We start from the raw sequence: 18,162 nt of genomic DNA on the forward strand, positions 1-18,162 counted from the left end.
CTTATAGAACATAACATGAATTCAGTCATATGAGAGATCTGTCCAAGGAGCGGGAAATCTGTCCAGAGACGAAATTATAGTTTGTTAATTCGAGAGCAATGGTAAGTGTGTAGATAATTTAGGTTTGTTTACATCTTAAAGCATCGAGGTTACCTAAACGTGAAGCAGACGATCCTTTTTGGTAACCACATCAATCTTTGACACGGACAAATTTTGGCAATTCATCAAATTAAACGGTTATCATCAATTGGTTGAAGTATGTCACCACCAATACGTCCACTCTTGTTGAAAACTAAAACACACGATGTCCATTATTCAGTGAATTGTTCTTGTTAATTTTTCTAGTTGCTCAGTTTATTCACATAAGTCCATCTTTGATGAAGGCAAACCATATCTTATGACACTCATATAGAGCCACAATTTATTCAAAATCCTCAGTTTTGTACATTAAAAACGACATTATTAAACAAATAATTGGGTGTAAAAAATATGTAAATATCAGAAAATTAATAGACAAAAAATAACAGAAACAATTTATAGTAATAATTAACAGTTAAAAACTTTCCAATTTTCAGTGGCTTTCTAAAGTGATGTAAAATTTTTACTACAGATGTCACTGTTAAAATTTACCTTATTTAATATATTAATTGGTTAAAATGATAATGTTGAGAAGAAGTGGAAAAGTTAATGTTAAATATGATAGTTTAAGAAAAAGTGTTAAGAGTTGATTTCTTCCCAGGTAATTTACAAAGGTGAGGTCAAATAAGGAAAGTGTATAAATTGTAATGAGACTTTAATAGCCCAGCCTTTCATGTTTTGTTTCCAGTGTTGCAAAAGTCTTCATCGTCTGCTTTATCTTTTGATGTGTTCCTGCTCAACGTTTAATTTCTAGTCTCATCGCGCGCCCATAAATATACCATAAACAAAGCGAAAGCTTACCATTGTTAATTATCAATGTTGGTCTATTTTTAATATTAATGTTAAGTTAACTTAAATAGTTCTGTCATTAAACTAGTGTTCCCCCTCAATGTGCAACAATCACGGCTCAATCATCGTCAATTGAAAGACATCTTGTTTACTTTTGTTTTTCTTTTCTCTCTTACCTTGCCTTTTCTTTGGTTTTTCATATAATCAATTAATTAATCCCATTTGTTGTACCTCACTGTAATCACCACAATCATCATCAACACACTGCCTTTATCAAACAACATAAACCTTCAAAATAACCATCAACCACATTATCCACCATTGGTAAACCAGATTCTCATTGTTACCCAAATCTGGTTTCAAAATGAGAACAAATTTGGATAAACTGTTCGTCATCTGGCTAGTTATTCATTCAGTCAATTCTTATCGTCCTTTCAGAGGTAAGATTTGCATTGTTATTGATATTAAAACTCATTTCACCATTAACCTCATCTTAACACTTAAACAATAACACAAAGGCAATTAATTGGGTCGAGAGTAGTGAAGATGATTATGATATGACAAAGAAACCCAAGTCTACCGAAAAAGGCAAAGACCTGGTTATTCCTTCACCCAATCTTTGGTTATTAATTATCTTTTTTTAATATAAAATCTTTCAATCTTTCATCAACAGAAATTGCACCTCCTGATGATGAAGATTTTTCTATTGGTGGAAGTGGTGATGGTCCTGATGATCGTGAAGGATACATTGATATATCAAAGCCAAATTGTAAGTAATCTCAGCCAGTTATAAAACCCAGATTCACCATCAACTTATCTCATCAAATCTATGGATCTATCTACCAGTTTTCAACCAAATTAGTGTTTTTAGAAGCTTTTTTTACACTCATTAATATCAAATATTTAATCTTGAATTAAGTCATCATTATCATACCTTTCATTGATTTGTTTTCCTTCTTCCTTGATTACTTGTAGATGCATGTTGTTACCTTTCTACTAGTTTTGCGTTAATCTTGTTAATCATGTTCTTATGAATTTTTCTCTGTGGTCAGCATATTATGATGATGATAATTTAAGGTGACCTTGAACTTGATTTAATATCATTATCTTACATTAATATTATCTTGTGATAAATTTCAACCTTTTTCAATGTAAAGCCAATCCTGGCTAACACTTGTTGCTGTTAATAGCAGTGTAGTCAATATTTCACTCTCAAGTATTTATGTTTATTATCATGACATTACACCTTTTGACAATTGAACGCTAATCCAATTTAATCATATTTTCATGATAAACTAGCATTAATTTTTCAATCGCCCAATCCATTGGGTTATTGAACTTTACTTTTTTGGTAAATCTCTGAATTCACTTTTCAAATGCAGTTTCAGTGGTAATTTTGTAAATTAATGCAATGAATCAATTGAATGAGACAACTTTCTGATTTACTGGAATCAGCTTCATTTTAAATTATCAATTGCCTTCAATTTTACAATATCTTAACCCCTGAAGTGGTCATAATTTGACTCTTGACTCAAATGCAGCAATCTTTGACAAGTTGATACCAAATTTGATCAGATTTTGATCAAAACAAGGTTCAATATTTTGAAAATAAATTAAAGGTTAAACATGATAATCTGAACATCCTTAACTGAGCTGAGCTTATCCTGAGCTTGGTCCGTAATTTGATAGATTGTAATGTTGCTTTCATTTGAAATCTTTTACCAAATTTTCAGTTCAACTCTGATTTGTTTCTGTATCAAGATTAAACCGAGTTTATCAATTTAGGATGAAAATTGTTGAATTATATATCATTATGTATTAATTATCACATTTTCAGTCAATATTACCATTGATCAAGTCAAGTTGAATTAACAGATTATTATGAGAAACACATTGACAAGGTTGCAATTAAACTTGTTTAACAAACAAATCATGTTAAACAAAAAGACTAACAAATACAGGAATTAAATTATCTTCATTTCCAATCATAATGATCAACAATTAACATTGACTTTTTGAATGATTAAAAAAAGTGTAATCTCTCAATCCTAACTACTTATACCAATATTGATCAGAAGTGAAAATACAAAACTATGACACTTTATTTACTCTTGAAATTGATTGTCACTTTAATTCTTAATGATGATCTATTAATATATAACATGAAAACTTAATCATTTACCATTTAACAGAAGTCACACTCTTATAACAATTTACTCCGTGTAATTAAGGAAACACTGAATTGTCCTGGAAAACTCTGAAAATTGTTAATCCATAAATTACAGGCTCTTAATCATCTGTCATTGATAAATGATTAAAGATAATATATTCAATAATAATTGTTTATTTACCTGTCAATCCTTTTCTCAAAAGCAATTGATTTAAGTGTTGTTTACCTATTAATAACTGAATGGCAATGAAATTGCAATGATTAACTTCCGTGATTCCTTAATAACAATTTATATATCAAATGACAAATGTCTGTGCATTCAAAGTCATTAGACATTCATTCAGCCTACACTTTTAATTGTTGAATAAAAAGCTAATTGTTGACAAAGATTGGGTTTACACACCCGATGTGTGAAGTCAGACAATTGATTATCTTGAAACAATCATTTAGGTGTCTTAATAGTTGCACCAAAAGTACAATTGTCATTCCTAATGATTCCTCTGTAAATTGTATGCATCACAATTAATAACTTAATTATTCAACATTTTTCAACATTGAAAGTCATTTTGACAGCCATGATTCCTTTCCAGGTAATCTGATCTAAATTGATTTATGATTTAAATAAGGATACAGCTTACGTCACAATTTGTACTTCATTTGACAAGGTTAAGATGTGTCATCATGAAAAATTATAATCGTTGACTAGAACCTAATTTGCAATTAAAACCAATTCATTTTGAAAACACTGAAAGTAAATTCATTAAAAATCTTCAAGAATTTTAATCTTAAACTTGTCAGCTAAATTGTCAGCCTTTGATCAATGTTTTGCTTGAAAATGTACTAATTAAGCTTGATAATTGCTGTTTTATTTTGTAATTTGTATTTGATTTCAAAAAAAATTGTTGCAAAAAATTCAATATCAACGATTAAGTATTTTTAATGCCACTTGAGGGCAACACTGTACAGAATTTGTTTAGTAAGCAATTTTTCTCAATCTTTTAGTTAAATTCAATTAAATAGTTAATTTAATCAAATTTGCTCTTTTGATTTTTGTTTTCAATTCGTGCTCAGGGATTAAATTCATAAGACTGATGTTTCCAACAATTTGTGCTACAAACGTTGGTAGATATTGTGGGTATGAAGGACGATAAAGTAAAACATTTTGCTCGACTTGACAAATGAAGAAATCTGAATTAAGAGACAAAAATAAGAAGAAATAAAATTCTGCTTTCAATCAGTTCTTAGAATCACATGAATTCAAAGTAAACATTCAATTTGAGTTTTAAAATGAATTTAAAAAAGGACAATCCAATGTTCATTTAAGCATCAGTTCTTGTAATTTTCATTGAATATAAAATCTTATGAAATGAGTCTTTTTCCTTGTCGTTTTAATATTTGTAATTTTGGTGATTACATTTTATTTTCCGTTCCCTTGAACAATCGTTCAGCATTAATCTGCTCTGGATATTGGTTATGAACCTGGGAGATTCCTATTCCTGTATTGAGGTGAAATCAATAGAGTTTGTTGATAACGTGATTTTTGTAATGAACATTTTGTTTGACTATTTGCTAAGATAATTGGATGAGATTGATTGAATTCAGTAAATGATAGACATTGATATATTCATAATCATAAGTGTTAACCATATCTTGTGTTAAATTGAGTTTTTCAAGATTTATAATACTTGAAGTGATTCAATTGAGTTAATCATTAGACTGGGTGATGGAAGGGTTAATTATTAAATTGATTGTTTAAGTTAATTCAAATGTACACTCAAGATTGCAAAAAAAAACGAATCAAAGAAAATATTAGATTACAATGATAAGTTAACAATAATAATTATTCCTGGGATTTGAAGCAATTTACTGTCAATCATATTGAATCGTTTCAAAACAAGGTTCAGTCTGAAGTAGATCAACTTTAAATTAAATTGCTTCAAGTGATTTACAGAGAAATTTATTTTCCCATTAAAAGTATTATGTTATTGAAATCGATATATAACAATCAACCAGCAAAATAAGGGGAAAATTAATTGTTATTTATGCAACAACTCTTGATATTTATTAATAGTATTTTCACCTCTTATTTTAGAGCAACAATCAACTGATTTATTAATTTAAATTGATTGTATAAACTCGTATTCAAAGCTGAATTTGAAATTTTTCAAATTGATGTTGGTCACAAGGAATCAAAATGTAACCTTACTTTCAATATTTACATTGATTGGATTCCTGGGTTGACTAATCTATTGATTTAAGGAAAATAATTATTACTGTACTCTGATTGTTTATCTTGAAATTACCCATAATTTATCCAATCTAAGATTAATCAACTTCCATCATCACTTGGCTGAGAAATAAGTGAGCTTTTTGAGCAAAGTCCTCTTTTTTTCTTCTCTTTATTTTTCATCTTCTCAGTTTTTTTCACTCCATTATCTTCAAGAGTTATTTGATTGTTCAGATTGATGAAATTGGGATGAAAAATGTATGAAAAAAAGGCCGAAGAAACTTATTTATATCATTATTATCATTACATCATTGAACTCATCATAATTCAAAGGATATCAATCGTTACTGTAATAGTAAAATGGGAACAAAATTGACTCCACAAATCGTTTATATTATTTTACAATAAAATGAAAATTTTGATGCTTTTTCGATCCCACAATTTTGTATAAAAAAATTTGCATTTAGATTCAACATTAACTAATTTGTCTTCAATTGTATCTCTTTACAGTGAATAATGTAAGCACACCAAAAGCAGATTTCAGAGTTAATGGTCTTGCATCCAAATGGCCACCTTATAATTATGGTTACTATACGACTCCATCAACATCTTCATCTTCATTCAACTCATATTCATCTCATTCCCACTCACAAGCATCATCAACATTACCTTCACTGTCATGGTCAACCGGCTCAACATCAACCACAAGTTCACCTTTATCAATACCCAGTCCCAATGCACACTGGTCAAGCTACAATGAATATAAATCAATATCAAACAGTTATGAAAGCAATTATGATAGAAACTATGATAGAAATGAAAACAATTATGATAACATTTATCCGAAAGTTGATCGGGATCGTATTGACATTCGAGTCTATCCAATAAGTCAAATAATTTATACAACCCAAGAAGTGGTTATACGCTGTCGAGATGAAAGTTACCGTCGTTTACCAGTTAAATGGAGTCGATCAGATGGTCGACCAATGTCATTGGAGGCAACCGATACATCAGGTCGTCTGGTTATCCCTAATATCAAGATGTCTGATGGAGGCGAATACAAATGCTCACCGCTTGACCCAACTTACCGTCAAAGCTTCAATTTATCTTCAGTTATTGTTTATCCAAGTAAACTCTTTTATTGTATTTCAATTTGTAATTCAACATTTTAATCTCAATATCAATCTAATTTTTGTCTTAACAGTTGAAAGTCTCCATAATCGTCAACCAGACTATCAACCATTCACTTGTCACCCTGGTACAAGAAAATGTCCATCTTCTACTACCTGTATTCCTGAGCAATACTTCTGTGATGGCGAATCTGATTGTCCTGGCAGTCGAGATGAAGAGGATTGTGGTGAGTTTATCAAATTACCAAATTCATCAAACAGTTTATTAATTTTCTGTTTTTGATTTTCTTCTAGAATCGTGTAAACTATATCAATTTAGATGTCGGAATGGCCAATGCATTGAAAAGGCTAGACGTTGTGATGAAAAACTTGATTGTCGAGATGGTTCAGATGAAATGGATTGCAGGGAGAAAGGTTTGCTTGTTTTTAAATGATTCATTTAGTATTGGAAATAAGTCAAATTGCTATAGACATAAATTAAACTATTGAATGGTAATCATTTACCAACTTGCCGATTTGATAATCATTGCAATGTCATTATCAAATTAACTGCTTATTCATATATTTAGCCTTAAAGCCACAAAATTTGATAACCAAGTCAAAAACAAAAGTAAGTATTCATGCATTAAATATCTATTGCTTTTTGCAATTTATGTTTAAAATAAAAAGATGAACTTATGTTGATGCTGGATTTATGATATATTATTGGTTATTTACTAAGTTGATTAATTCAATCAATAATAAGTATCAATTGAATCAACAGCAACAAAATAAAAACAAAAATATACCTTCCTCTTTAAAGATAAGGTGGTGATCATGATGATGGAAACTGTATAATAGTTCTGTTGAAGAAAAGGTAATAATTGATTAAGATTATAACTGAAACTTTTTTTTCTCTATTTCTTCTCAGGTCAACATTCTTTACCGTGAGATTGAATTAAGTTATTGATTACTTGCAATCTTTGTGATTATCATTCATTAATAGAGAAGGAAAAGATGATGGCTTGAAGACGCAAAATTATCCTCTCAAGACAAATCATTATCTGACAAGAAACATCTCTTAAAAGCCACTTCTTGAAAACGTTTCTTGACATATAACCACAAATATACGCACTTACACGTCCCTCTTTCAATAGGAAAAGAAGAAGACAAAAAGGAAGAAAGTAAAAGAAATAGATTGATATACTTTCTTTTTCTTATAACGTTTTCTTCTTTCCTTTTGATATCTTTATTGAGATAATCTTGAAGCCCCTAAGCAGCAGATATGACATTTTGACTCTTAATTGTGGCCATTGAGTTGATTGTTTCATCAGTTTGATTGTCACCTTCACACGGGCAAGATGTTGCCCAAAGAATCAATAGATTGTTATAATAATGCTAAATCATATCCATTATCATCACCTTTTTCATCCTCTACATTGACATTAACTTCATCCTCTTCGTCCACCAAATGTTTAACCAAATCAAAAAGGAAATACCATTCTACTGATTTTACCAACTATTTTAATGTTTCGCTAATTGTTATCTCTTTGATTGCTCTGTTAACCCTTGACACTGTTTCCAGTTTAACATGTGCAGTTAATCAATATCCTTGTGCTGATGGGAACCAATGTGTTATTGAAACCTATCTTTGTGATAATGACAAGGATTGCGAGGATGGATCAGACGAGACACGATGTTGTATGTTTTAACTTTTTATCACAATCATTAATTGTTGTTGATTGAACTCAATTTTATTTCTTTTCTTTCTTCAAGCACCTCCGAGTTTTGTTGATGCCGATTTTGGTGATCGATTCCTGGCAGAAGGTGAAGATTTATCATTATCTTGTCGAGCTGTTGGATTTCCAACTCCACTTATCCGTTGGAAATTTAATGACCATTTTATCACTTCCCATCATTCACGTTATCGTAATACAAGTATCAATGGTCATGGTAAACTATCCATTACTGGAGCCCGTAAAGAAGATGAAGGAACATATGAATGTGTCGCTGAAAATGCCAACAATTATATACATTCAAATTCAGCCGTTAAACTGCGAATTAGATGTATGTAACATTGATTTACTTTTTTTCTCACTCATTTCGCCGTTTTAATAACAAATTTCTTCACTTGTACACAGCATCTAGAGACAATGAATTCAGTGTGACACAATTCAATCCAGAAATAAGATACGAAGGTTATTCAGCATACAGTCCGCCAAGAGGTTTGTCACAATTTAATTACTCTTTTGATCCCACATTGAATTGATTACGGTTTGGTTTTAAAATCTACAAATTACTGTTTTATATCAATTAATCTTTAAACTTGTTTTTTATTTCATAGGTAACAATTTTTTCACAATTGTTGCAATTTGACGTTTTTTGTTTAATTTATGTCTATAGCAGTTATACTTAGTTTAATTTATGCTCAAAATTTTATTTCTATATTCAATTTTAATTATAATTAACCATATTTTTTGTGTCACTAGAAACGAAGGTACCTTTGACATTGTCAATTGTACCACCTTTTATGGATGTTGAACGAGGTTCTTTTGTTCAATTTGCTTGTGCATCATCAAACCCAAGTGCCAAGTTAGCCTGGGTTTTTGAGCAAGGTGAACTACCAAGAACAGCTACAGTCGTAAGTATTGAATATTAATTTTATCGTTAATCAGATTTAACTTTATGGGAATTTGGTGGAAATTAATTTATTTATGATAGATTGACTTCATATTAATTATCTTTTTGTCATTATATGAAAAATTGTATTTCATCAAAGGCAAATTTTCAAGTATTTTAGGAACCATCATTTTCAACCATTACTTTTATCATAGATATTTGATTGTTTCTAATTGATTTTAATTCTAGATTGGTGGAACTTTGACCATTCGCAATGCTCAAGAATTTGACCAAGGAACTTACATTTGTATGGGATCTGATTCATATGGTACCAAAGCAGAGGCTCAAGCTAGATTGACGGTTCGACGACCTCAATCATTGGTTAATGCCAATGTAATTCCCAGTTATATTGAGGTTCAGGAAGGTGGTAATGTAATGTTATCATGTAACTCATCAGCACCAGGAAGTTCATTCGTTTGGGCATTTAATCGTGGTAATCTTCCTCCTGGAGCAGAAACAGTAAGTTGTTTAAAATGTTTTCATCTTTGAAATAACAAATTTTCATTTCTAATTTTATATTAGATTAATAATCAATTGCGAATCTATCAAGCCAATCAAAGACACTCGGGTCACTATCGATGTATCGTTAAATCTCCTTATGGTACCGGGGAAGCTTACTCAATGGTCAACATTAATCCAGTTATGACTGAAAGACGACCATCAATGATTGTTTCTCCATCTCATGCTGAAGCTGCTCTCGGATCAATGGTCAGATTCCGATGTAATGCAACCGATCCAAGACCAAATCAAATTATTTGGCAATCCAAACGAGGTGGCTTACCTTTTGGAGCAAATCAAAGTAGAGAGATATTAACAATTGGTCCCATTACCGATATTCATTATGGTGAATACATTTGCATGGTAACAAATTCATATGGCCGTAATCAGCAAACTGTTGAATTACATCGAGCTGGTGGTAGTGCTAGTAGTGATGTAGATAATCAAGATGGACAAAATCAGCCTACACGTACAACTTTAGGACCAGTTATTGAGATACAACCAGCTGCTGGATTAAACTTGCCTTTAGGTGAATTAGCTAGATTTGAATGTCGATCAAACGAAATTTTGTCTGATGAATTACGTTGGATAAGCTCATCTGGAAGTCTTCCTGAAGGAACTACAGTTGTAAGTATTTAGTTTTACCTTTAAATTTGATTATTGTATTAAATCTAATTTAAAAATTCAATTCATTTTATTTTTAGAGCAAAGGAGTTTTGGTTATTCCATCAATTACCGCTGCTCATTATGGCATCTATGCATGTGAGGCCAGAAACTCTTATGGAGTTTCGCGTAAAAGTGTTGAACTTCGCCCACCCTCATTAAATCCAAACATATCACCACCTTACCGTCCTGTAACTGGACCCATTGAAGCTACAATTGAACCACAACAGCAAACAATTGTTCAGGGTAGTTCAGGAATTCTTCGATGTTTAGTAACCGGAGATCTAAATGCTGCTGTAATTTGGTCAAAAGTTAACGGAAATTTAACCGATCGACATCGAATTGATGGTGAAATAATGAGAATTGAAAATGCAATTATCAATGATAGAGGTTTGTACGTATGTAAAGTTGAATCATCTCCAGGAGTGACTGTTGCTCAAGGATCGGCAATTGTTGAAATTGAACCTCGTGAGCCTCCGGTTGTTGATATTTACCCTGCAGTAACACAGTCAATTCAAATTGGTGGTTCTGCTCTATTCCAATGTCGTCTCGTTGGTGGTATCCCAGAACCCGTAATTACATGGTCAAGAGCAGATAATTCACCTTTAACATCCAACGCTGACATTGTTGAAGGCGGTGTAATCCGATTTATTCGTGTAACTGGCGCTGAAGAAGGTATCTATAAATGTACAGCAGAAAATATTGCCGGTCGAGCCGAATATGAAGTAACTTTGAGAATCGAGCGAACTGAATTTTCACCAAACAGACCACCCTATGTATCACCCCCTGATCCATCGGTCAATCCTTCAGATAAAATTGTCCCTCCTGACCATCTACAACCTTATCGACCTGACATTTCAATTAAAATAAACCAACGAAACCCACTCGTGATCAAAGAAGGTGAACCCTTAATTTTGGATTGTTTCACCGAAAGCTCAATGGATACTCAAGTAATTTGGATGTCAGTTGAAAAGGGTCAGTATATAACAGAAACTGCAACCAGAAGAAGTGTCTATCAAAAGTATGATACAACAGCCGAAGACTCTGGAGAGTACCGATGCGTTGCCCATAATTCAGCTGGAAGAGCAGAAGAACGTATTCAAGTTGTAATTGAACCAATTTCAGGCCCTCATCCTACATCACACCGTAATCCTCACCAATTCACACCTCCTGCTCCTTCACCATACGAGTCAATACGTAATGTTACTTTAAGTGTTGGAGGATCGACTGAATTCAAATGCCACGCTTCAGGTCCTGATTTAGTTTCTCCCATAATGACCTGGTCACGGGAATCAGGTGCTCTTCCAACCAATGCTTATCAAAGGTCTGAAACTCTGTACATCAATAAAATTAACGAAGACAATAGTGGTACCTATGTCTGCACTGGACGTTCACCCGATGGTCATGTCGTCGTCATTCAAAGAGTCCTTCTCAATGTTCAATCTCAACTGACTCTCGCTCTTGACCCTGTTTCCCAAGTTGTCTCCGCTGGTCAACGTGTTCAAATTAACTGTGTCGCTGCTGGTAATGGTGTTGAACCTGTACAAGTTACTTGGAACCGTGAAGGTGCAGCAATGTCTCCCAATTCGCGAATCATTGGTGGCCAATTGGTTTTCATGTCAATTTCACCCACTGATTCGGGAAGTTACATTTGTAAAGGAATAAGTTCATTGGGTGAAGCTCGGGCTGTTGCTCATGTACAAGTTGGACCTTCAAGTGTCCCTCAACCACATCATCCTTACCCAAGCGACCCAATTCGTCTTCCTACCCAATATGAAACTCGACCTCCAACTGGTAAACGAGAAATTGTTGATACAAGAGCAAGTAAAACACTATCATGCGACTTCGCACGTATTCCTAACCACATTATCAGATGGGAATTTAATAATGCCAAAATCTTACCAACCAATGCTGTAGTTTTTGGAAATAATATTGTGTAAGTAATTACCAAATCATGTTCTAATCAAATTAACTGTCACTTTAATTTTTTTCAATCCACAGTCTAACAAACATTGATAAAAATAACGAAGGACGTTATATTTGTAATGCCCATCTACCTGGATCTGAAAGACCAATTGACCGTGATTTTATTGATCTGATTGTTAGAGGTAAGAGATTTTAATTAATTGCATGTTTCATATCCTGATTGTTCAATTAATTCATCCTGCATGTCTATCATTTGTTTGTTTCAATGTTTGCTCATATTTTGTATCCGCGTTTAAATTGATAATACCAAACACTGCATGAGATTTAACAAATCTTACCACTAATATATCCATATTTTTTGCTTGCAATTTCACCGTAAATTACTGACCAAATATTCCATCTCTAAAGTTAATTAAAGGTCAAGTAGTTGTGATGATTGTTATCAATGACCATGAGAATAACAATTGATTTGTTTAAGTTTTACTGCTAATCTGATTTACGATAAGTAAGTGTTTACTGATCCAGTGATGTAAACACCAAAAAAGCCTAAATTCATAGTCAAGTGTATTCTTTATAAACTATGGCAACCTACATTTTATCTCAACAGTTTATCATTATGATTAATAAATTATGAATCCATGTAGATGGTGTAATTTATAGTAGCAGGCAAATTAGCAGAGGTTGCAATTGAAGAGTCGCAAAATTTGTTAATAATCAAAGTGAATATCTTGTTAAATTGATTTAATTATCGTTACATGTAAAAGTAAAAGGAGAAATAGAGAGTTGTGAGTGGTTAACATAGAAACTGTTAAATAGTAAAATGATTAAAATTGCTTGAATCATTAATATTTTGATGATTACAGCCAGACTGAAACACATCATGTAAGATGAACTTAGAAGTAAAAGATTTCCTTTTCCACCTTAATCTATGTAATCTGCTATTAAAGAGTTTTTTTCATGCTTATTCATCATTCAATAGATAACTTGATCATAGCCTTTTCAAGATTTAAAAGGTAACAATTGATTGTCAACCTACTTATATATACTTAATCAACCCCATTATTCCTAACACTTGAAATTAATGTGCCAATTATATTCGATTTAAATCCTTATTAACAACAATTTAAATCTAAACCAACACTTGAAGCTTAATAGCATGGTTAAGCTATACTTGGATTAAATGGTAAACCATGTTTAAAACAATCAAACGAACCTCTTTTTGTATACTTTTTCATTACAGATTCAACCTTACCAAGATTGGATTCAATTGACAAAATGCCATTGATTTATCGTAAATCGTTTAATAAAACATTGAAATCATCACCATCGTTTGATGAACATTACTTTTGGAAATGATGAATTAAGCGAGAAAATGATTGATCCAATTTATTTTCCACTTTTAACTTAATTATAAAATCTGTTTTTTTACCTGATTTTACTTTTTACTAGCAAAAAAGTTTAATCATGATTGTTGATTTTTTTTTCATTTTGAATCCCAATTTACTTGACTAGACAAGCTATAATCAACAATTGCTTGTACCAATTAACAAAAATTATTGAAATGTTAACCAATTTATAACATTTTTGCAATAACACTTATTATTACAACGAAATAATCAAATTATCATTGACTAATTATCCTTTTTGGCAAAATTTTTAGATGTTTAGTTTTGCATCTGATTACAGTTACAAAACAAAGTATTCAATATCAATTTCATTTCAATTTCTGTCTTCAATTTGCGTGGTTTTATTGAGAAAATTTTCTCATTCCTAACATCTGTTTATATTGAATTTTTGTATGTAAAAGTAGTTGAAGAAAAATGTCTTAAATTGTCTTTAAATTGTTGCTCATTCATTTTAAATAGGCTTGAATTTCATTGTTTCAAAATATTTCTAACATTTCTTTTTATCCTTATTTTTCAGATGTTCAAAGCTGCTCTCCTTATGAGTTCCGTTGCTATGATACAACTTGTATTGAACGGGAACGTCGATGTGATGGAAGACCTGATTGTAATGATGGAAGTGATGAACAATATTGTCCTGGTGAGGAGTTACCTCCGGATTGTGATCGTGATGATTGTGCGTCCCAATTTTTGTCATTTGTTTCAATTGCCCATCGCTAACCTTGACAGTCCTCATGAAAATAGCAATCATAAAGATCATAACCAATTTCACCAAGAAATGCTCATTTAATCAGTTAGATAATTTAGTCAACCAATTTGTTTCAATGTTTCAATGAGATGATCATTGTCAGTCATTCTCATGCGAATCTGAGGCGAGTTCTGTTGACTTGTCATCTGTTTTACTTTTTAGTCTGTATTATTGTTAGGCTGTTAGTATATTTGTAGTTAATAATCCATTATGATGATTAATGTTTGTCAACTTGTCCAGTCTGCTATTACCTCTATTAACATTCAAATTTATAGTGGTAATTGTCTTTTGACCATAAACATTTTGATCCATTTTTACCTTATTGTTCCGTTTCTTCGTCTCTTTATCAATTGTCATGATAAATAGATGAAAAGATAGATTGATTTGATTTTTTACAAGTTACAATAGTTTCCTGATGACAATATTTTCCTCAATCTCTTTTCATCATCATCCCAAATTGATTGTTTTGTTATCTTCTTGTATCCTCTTGTGCAGTATTTTCTTATTTCTCTTCATCATTTATCTTTCTTTTTTTTCCTCATTCCTAATCTAATCATTTCCGTCGTTTATTCCCTAGATTCTAGACAAGCTTATCCTCGACAACCTGATACTCGATCACGTTATCCAACTGATCCTCGAACAAATTATCCCAATTATCCTCAACCTAGTTACCCAAGCTATCCTGATACTCGTTATTCACCTCAACATCCAGTTCAAGTTGAAGTAAAAATTGAATCCAATAAATTACTGGTAAATGTTGGTGATGATTTAGAGTTGCGATGTCACGCTGATGGACCTGATTATCGTTATGAATGGTTTAAAGATATTCAGCCAGTAAGGAATGAAAATGCAGAAATAAATCACAATAAACTTTATATTAGAAATGTGAAACCTGAAAATGGAGGTGTTTACACTTGTAGAGCTCGTAATCGATATGGTTACGGAACTGATGAACATGTTGTTATGATTCAGAGAGGTGAGGGAAAAACCAAAGAATTTCAAATTTTTTTTGTGACTTTAATCGTTGAAATTGAATTTAATATTTATTTATTATTTTTCACAATTAGTTTCACCCCAAGATGAAATCAAAATAGTTGAAGCTGATCTGGGTACATCTGTTAGACTTGACTGTCCTCGAACTGTTCCTGGTGCTGTTTATACTTGGGCTCGACCTGGTCAAGCTTTACCCAAAGACAGTGAAATCTCGAGCGATCGGTTAATCTTACGAAATGTTAAACCCAATTTTGCAGGACAATATGAATGCATAGCTAAAGGACCTCAAGGAACAGCTGTATCCTTTTTATCATTAGTTGTCAGAAAAGTCATTCCGCGATTCCGACGTGAAATGTATTCCCATATCAAATTCCCATCAATTCCTGATCCAGAGCAGTCATTTGACATTGAAATATCTATTAAACCTGAATTCGGTGAAGGTCTCATCATTTATAGCTCAGGTCCAAGCAATCCATCTACCAATACCAATGGAAATTTTGTCTCTCTTTCACTCAACCGGGGTATGCTTGAATATCGTATACAAAGTGGATCGGCTGATGTAGTTAAAATACGTTCAACTAAACCTATACCTCTCTTTGAATGGACCAAAATTGTTATTCAAAAAGATGGTAATCATGTTGGTTTGTTTATCAATGATTTAGCTGAAGTTCCAGTCAAACTATCAGGTAACAATACTGACCTTATATTGGGTGAACCTCTTTACATTGGAGGAATTCCCAGTACAGCTCAAATCAATTCAGAGGCAGGTAGAGTTGATGGTTTTATTGGTTGCATGTCAGTCTTGAAAATCAAGGGTAGATCAATTGTAATGGCTGATGAAGGTGAATCTGTAAGCATTTCATCTTGTTCAACTTGTTCCACTGATGTGTGTTCAGGTCATGGAGCTTGTCATGAAGACTCTACTGTAACAAACGGATTCCAGTGCATCTGTCATCCTGGTTTTTCGGGAAGCAACTGTTCAGCCAATGTAGACTCATGTAAAGAAGGTTCATGTGGTACAGGCCGATGTGTCAATGTACCTGAAGGCGGATTCGAATGTTACTGTCCATATGGACGAACAGGACTTCGATGTGAAAGGGAAGTAGTAATTCGTAGACCTGCATTCGGAGGTAAATCCTATTTAGCTCTTCCAAAGCCGACTGAAAACACAGCATCACCTGATGAAAAGAAGCCTGAACAACAGCCACAGGAATTGAAGCTTGTCATGCAAATCAAACCAAACCTCGAAAAGGAAGGTTTATTAATGTATTCTGGTCAAGATGATTCGGGTAAAAAGGATTTTGCTGCTGTCACAATTAAAAATAGAGCCATTGAATTTGCCTTCGACACTGGTTCAGGACCTGCGTTTATTAGGAGTCCACAGTTTGAGATTTTAGATGATTTTGTGACCTTTGAAGTAAAAACCATTGAAAATCAAGGTATACTTTCAGTTAATGGTGTAGAGTATTCAGAAAAAGCTCCAGGAGCAGCAAAAAGATTACAATTGGAAACTCCAATGTTCATCGGAGGTGTTAATAAGCAGAAAGTTAAATTACCTCGATCACTTAACGTCTCTCATGGTTTTGATGGTTGTATTGCTCATGTAAGTTTCCTTTTACCTTTACAATATTTGCATTGTGTTATAAAAGTAATTAATCTAATATAGGTAAACATCAGGGTATATTTAAATAATACCTGACAAACAAATTAACCAGAACATGTTGAAATTAATTTCATGCTGTTTATTCATTAATCTGTCATCAAAATTTAGGTTGAAGTGAATGGTATTGCTGTTGATTGGGCGACCACCGTAGTAGACTCAGCAAATGTTGATGATTGTGGTCCTCATGAGCAATGTACAGAGCAAACTTGTCAAAATGGAGGCATATGTCAACGTGATCAACGTGATATCTGTGCTTGTCTACCTGGTTTCACAGGTAAAGACTCTTTAATTGGCCATTTAAATAACCATTAAATTGTATCTAATTTTTTACCCTTTACTCTTTACCCTTTAGGCTATCATTGTGAGGTATCAACCTTGTCAGCCAGTAGACCAGAGACTGTAACATTATCCAGTGAAACATCTGACAAAATATCAACTACACAATTGATTGAAACAACCAATGGAACCCTTACAATCACCGAATCCCCATAATTAAAGCATCAGAATAGTTAATTGTCAGAATTATTATGCTAAAAGTTGTCATATGATACAATTTTACCTTTTTTAAAGTTGAAGTATTAAACAGTTAAACAGCAACACTAGTTGAAATAAATGTAAAACCAAATAATTTTAACCAATAGGTAACAAAATTGGAACCGCAAAGTACTTACAATGTTTTTAATTTTTTTGTTTATAACCAAAATTAACTAATTTTCCTTCCGTAAACATCCTGCAAGGTTAACAATTGACACCAATTATTTAGTCTAAAACACTTTAAATTGTTGAAATATCAATCAATTGATTTTTTTGTTACAATAATTAGTATAAACTATTTTGATATCTCTTTTATGGTTAACCATAAAATCCTTTGGTTTGTCACTTAAATTAAAACACAATCTGTATTTTTGTCAAACATAATTGTAATGTAATCTTATTAATCAACTGTCACCCGGTAAAAGCGTTTCAATAATTACGATATTTTAATAACAAGAAATGCTAAGCATTGAGTTTAATTGTAACAAGGAAAGAATAATTTTGCTTAGGAACTTTAGATAATCTTGAAATGAACATTTTTTACATAACAATCAATTAGCTATCATATAATATCACATTTAAAAATGTTATTACATTTCTTGATTGTAATCCATTTCAAGTG

At 32.2% G+C, this 18,162-nt stretch overlaps 1 protein-coding gene across 7 annotated transcripts; it reads left to right on the forward strand.

The window, feature by feature from the left end:
• The first annotated feature begins 614 nt into the window (after window positions 1-614).
• On the forward strand, window positions 615-17,919 carry LOC107371211 (basement membrane-specific heparan sulfate proteoglycan core protein). Of its 7 annotated transcripts, none has more exons than XM_025162851.2 (16): window positions 615-752; window positions 827-1,367; window positions 1,601-1,696; window positions 5,835-6,452; window positions 6,529-6,681; window positions 6,749-6,868; window positions 8,923-9,074; window positions 9,302-9,571; window positions 9,635-10,237; window positions 10,315-12,209; window positions 12,275-12,381; window positions 14,123-14,278; window positions 14,928-15,326; window positions 15,418-16,946; window positions 17,115-17,280; window positions 17,359-17,919. In XM_025162851.2, exons 2-16 carry the CDS (start codon window positions 1,292-1,294, stop codon window positions 17,496-17,498), a joined length of 6,480 nt encoding a protein of 2,159 aa, XP_025018619.2. In that variant the 5' UTR covers window positions 615-752; window positions 827-1,291; the 3' UTR covers window positions 17,499-17,919. The 7 variants fall into 7 exon arrangements, with proteins under 7 accessions (XP_025018619.2, XP_015794713.2, XP_089124817.1 ...); XM_015939227.3 differs by having other exon boundaries at window positions 650-752; window positions 1,261-1,367; XM_089268691.1 differs by having other exon boundaries at window positions 650-752; window positions 1,261-1,367; window positions 14,123-14,242.
• The last annotated feature ends 243 nt before the right edge of the window (window positions 17,920-18,162 follow it).

The sequence above is a fragment of the Tetranychus urticae genome, chromosome 3, assembly GCF_039701765.1.
Source record: "Tetranychus urticae isolate SD_2017Ah chromosome 3, NJAU_TeUrti_SD_1.0, whole genome shotgun sequence".
In the NCBI taxonomy this organism is placed as follows: Eukaryota; Metazoa; Arthropoda; class Arachnida; order Trombidiformes; family Tetranychidae; genus Tetranychus; species Tetranychus urticae.

What these genes read in the sequence shown, in the direction of transcription:
- LOC107371211 (XM_025162851.2), top strand. Translation starts at nt 1,292, where the DNA reads ATGAGAACAAATTTGGATAAACTGTTCGTCATCTGGCTAGTTATTCAT. An exon ending in TCGAGATGAAGAGGATTGTG is followed by an intron (nt 6,682 to 6,748) that starts GTGAGTTTATCA and finishes ATTTTCTTCTAG; the next exon opens with AATCGTGTAAACTATATCAA. An exon ending in GTTTTTGGAAATAATATTGT is followed by an intron (nt 12,210 to 12,274) that starts GTAAGTAATTAC and finishes TTCAATCCACAG; the next exon opens with TCTAACAAACATTGATAAAA.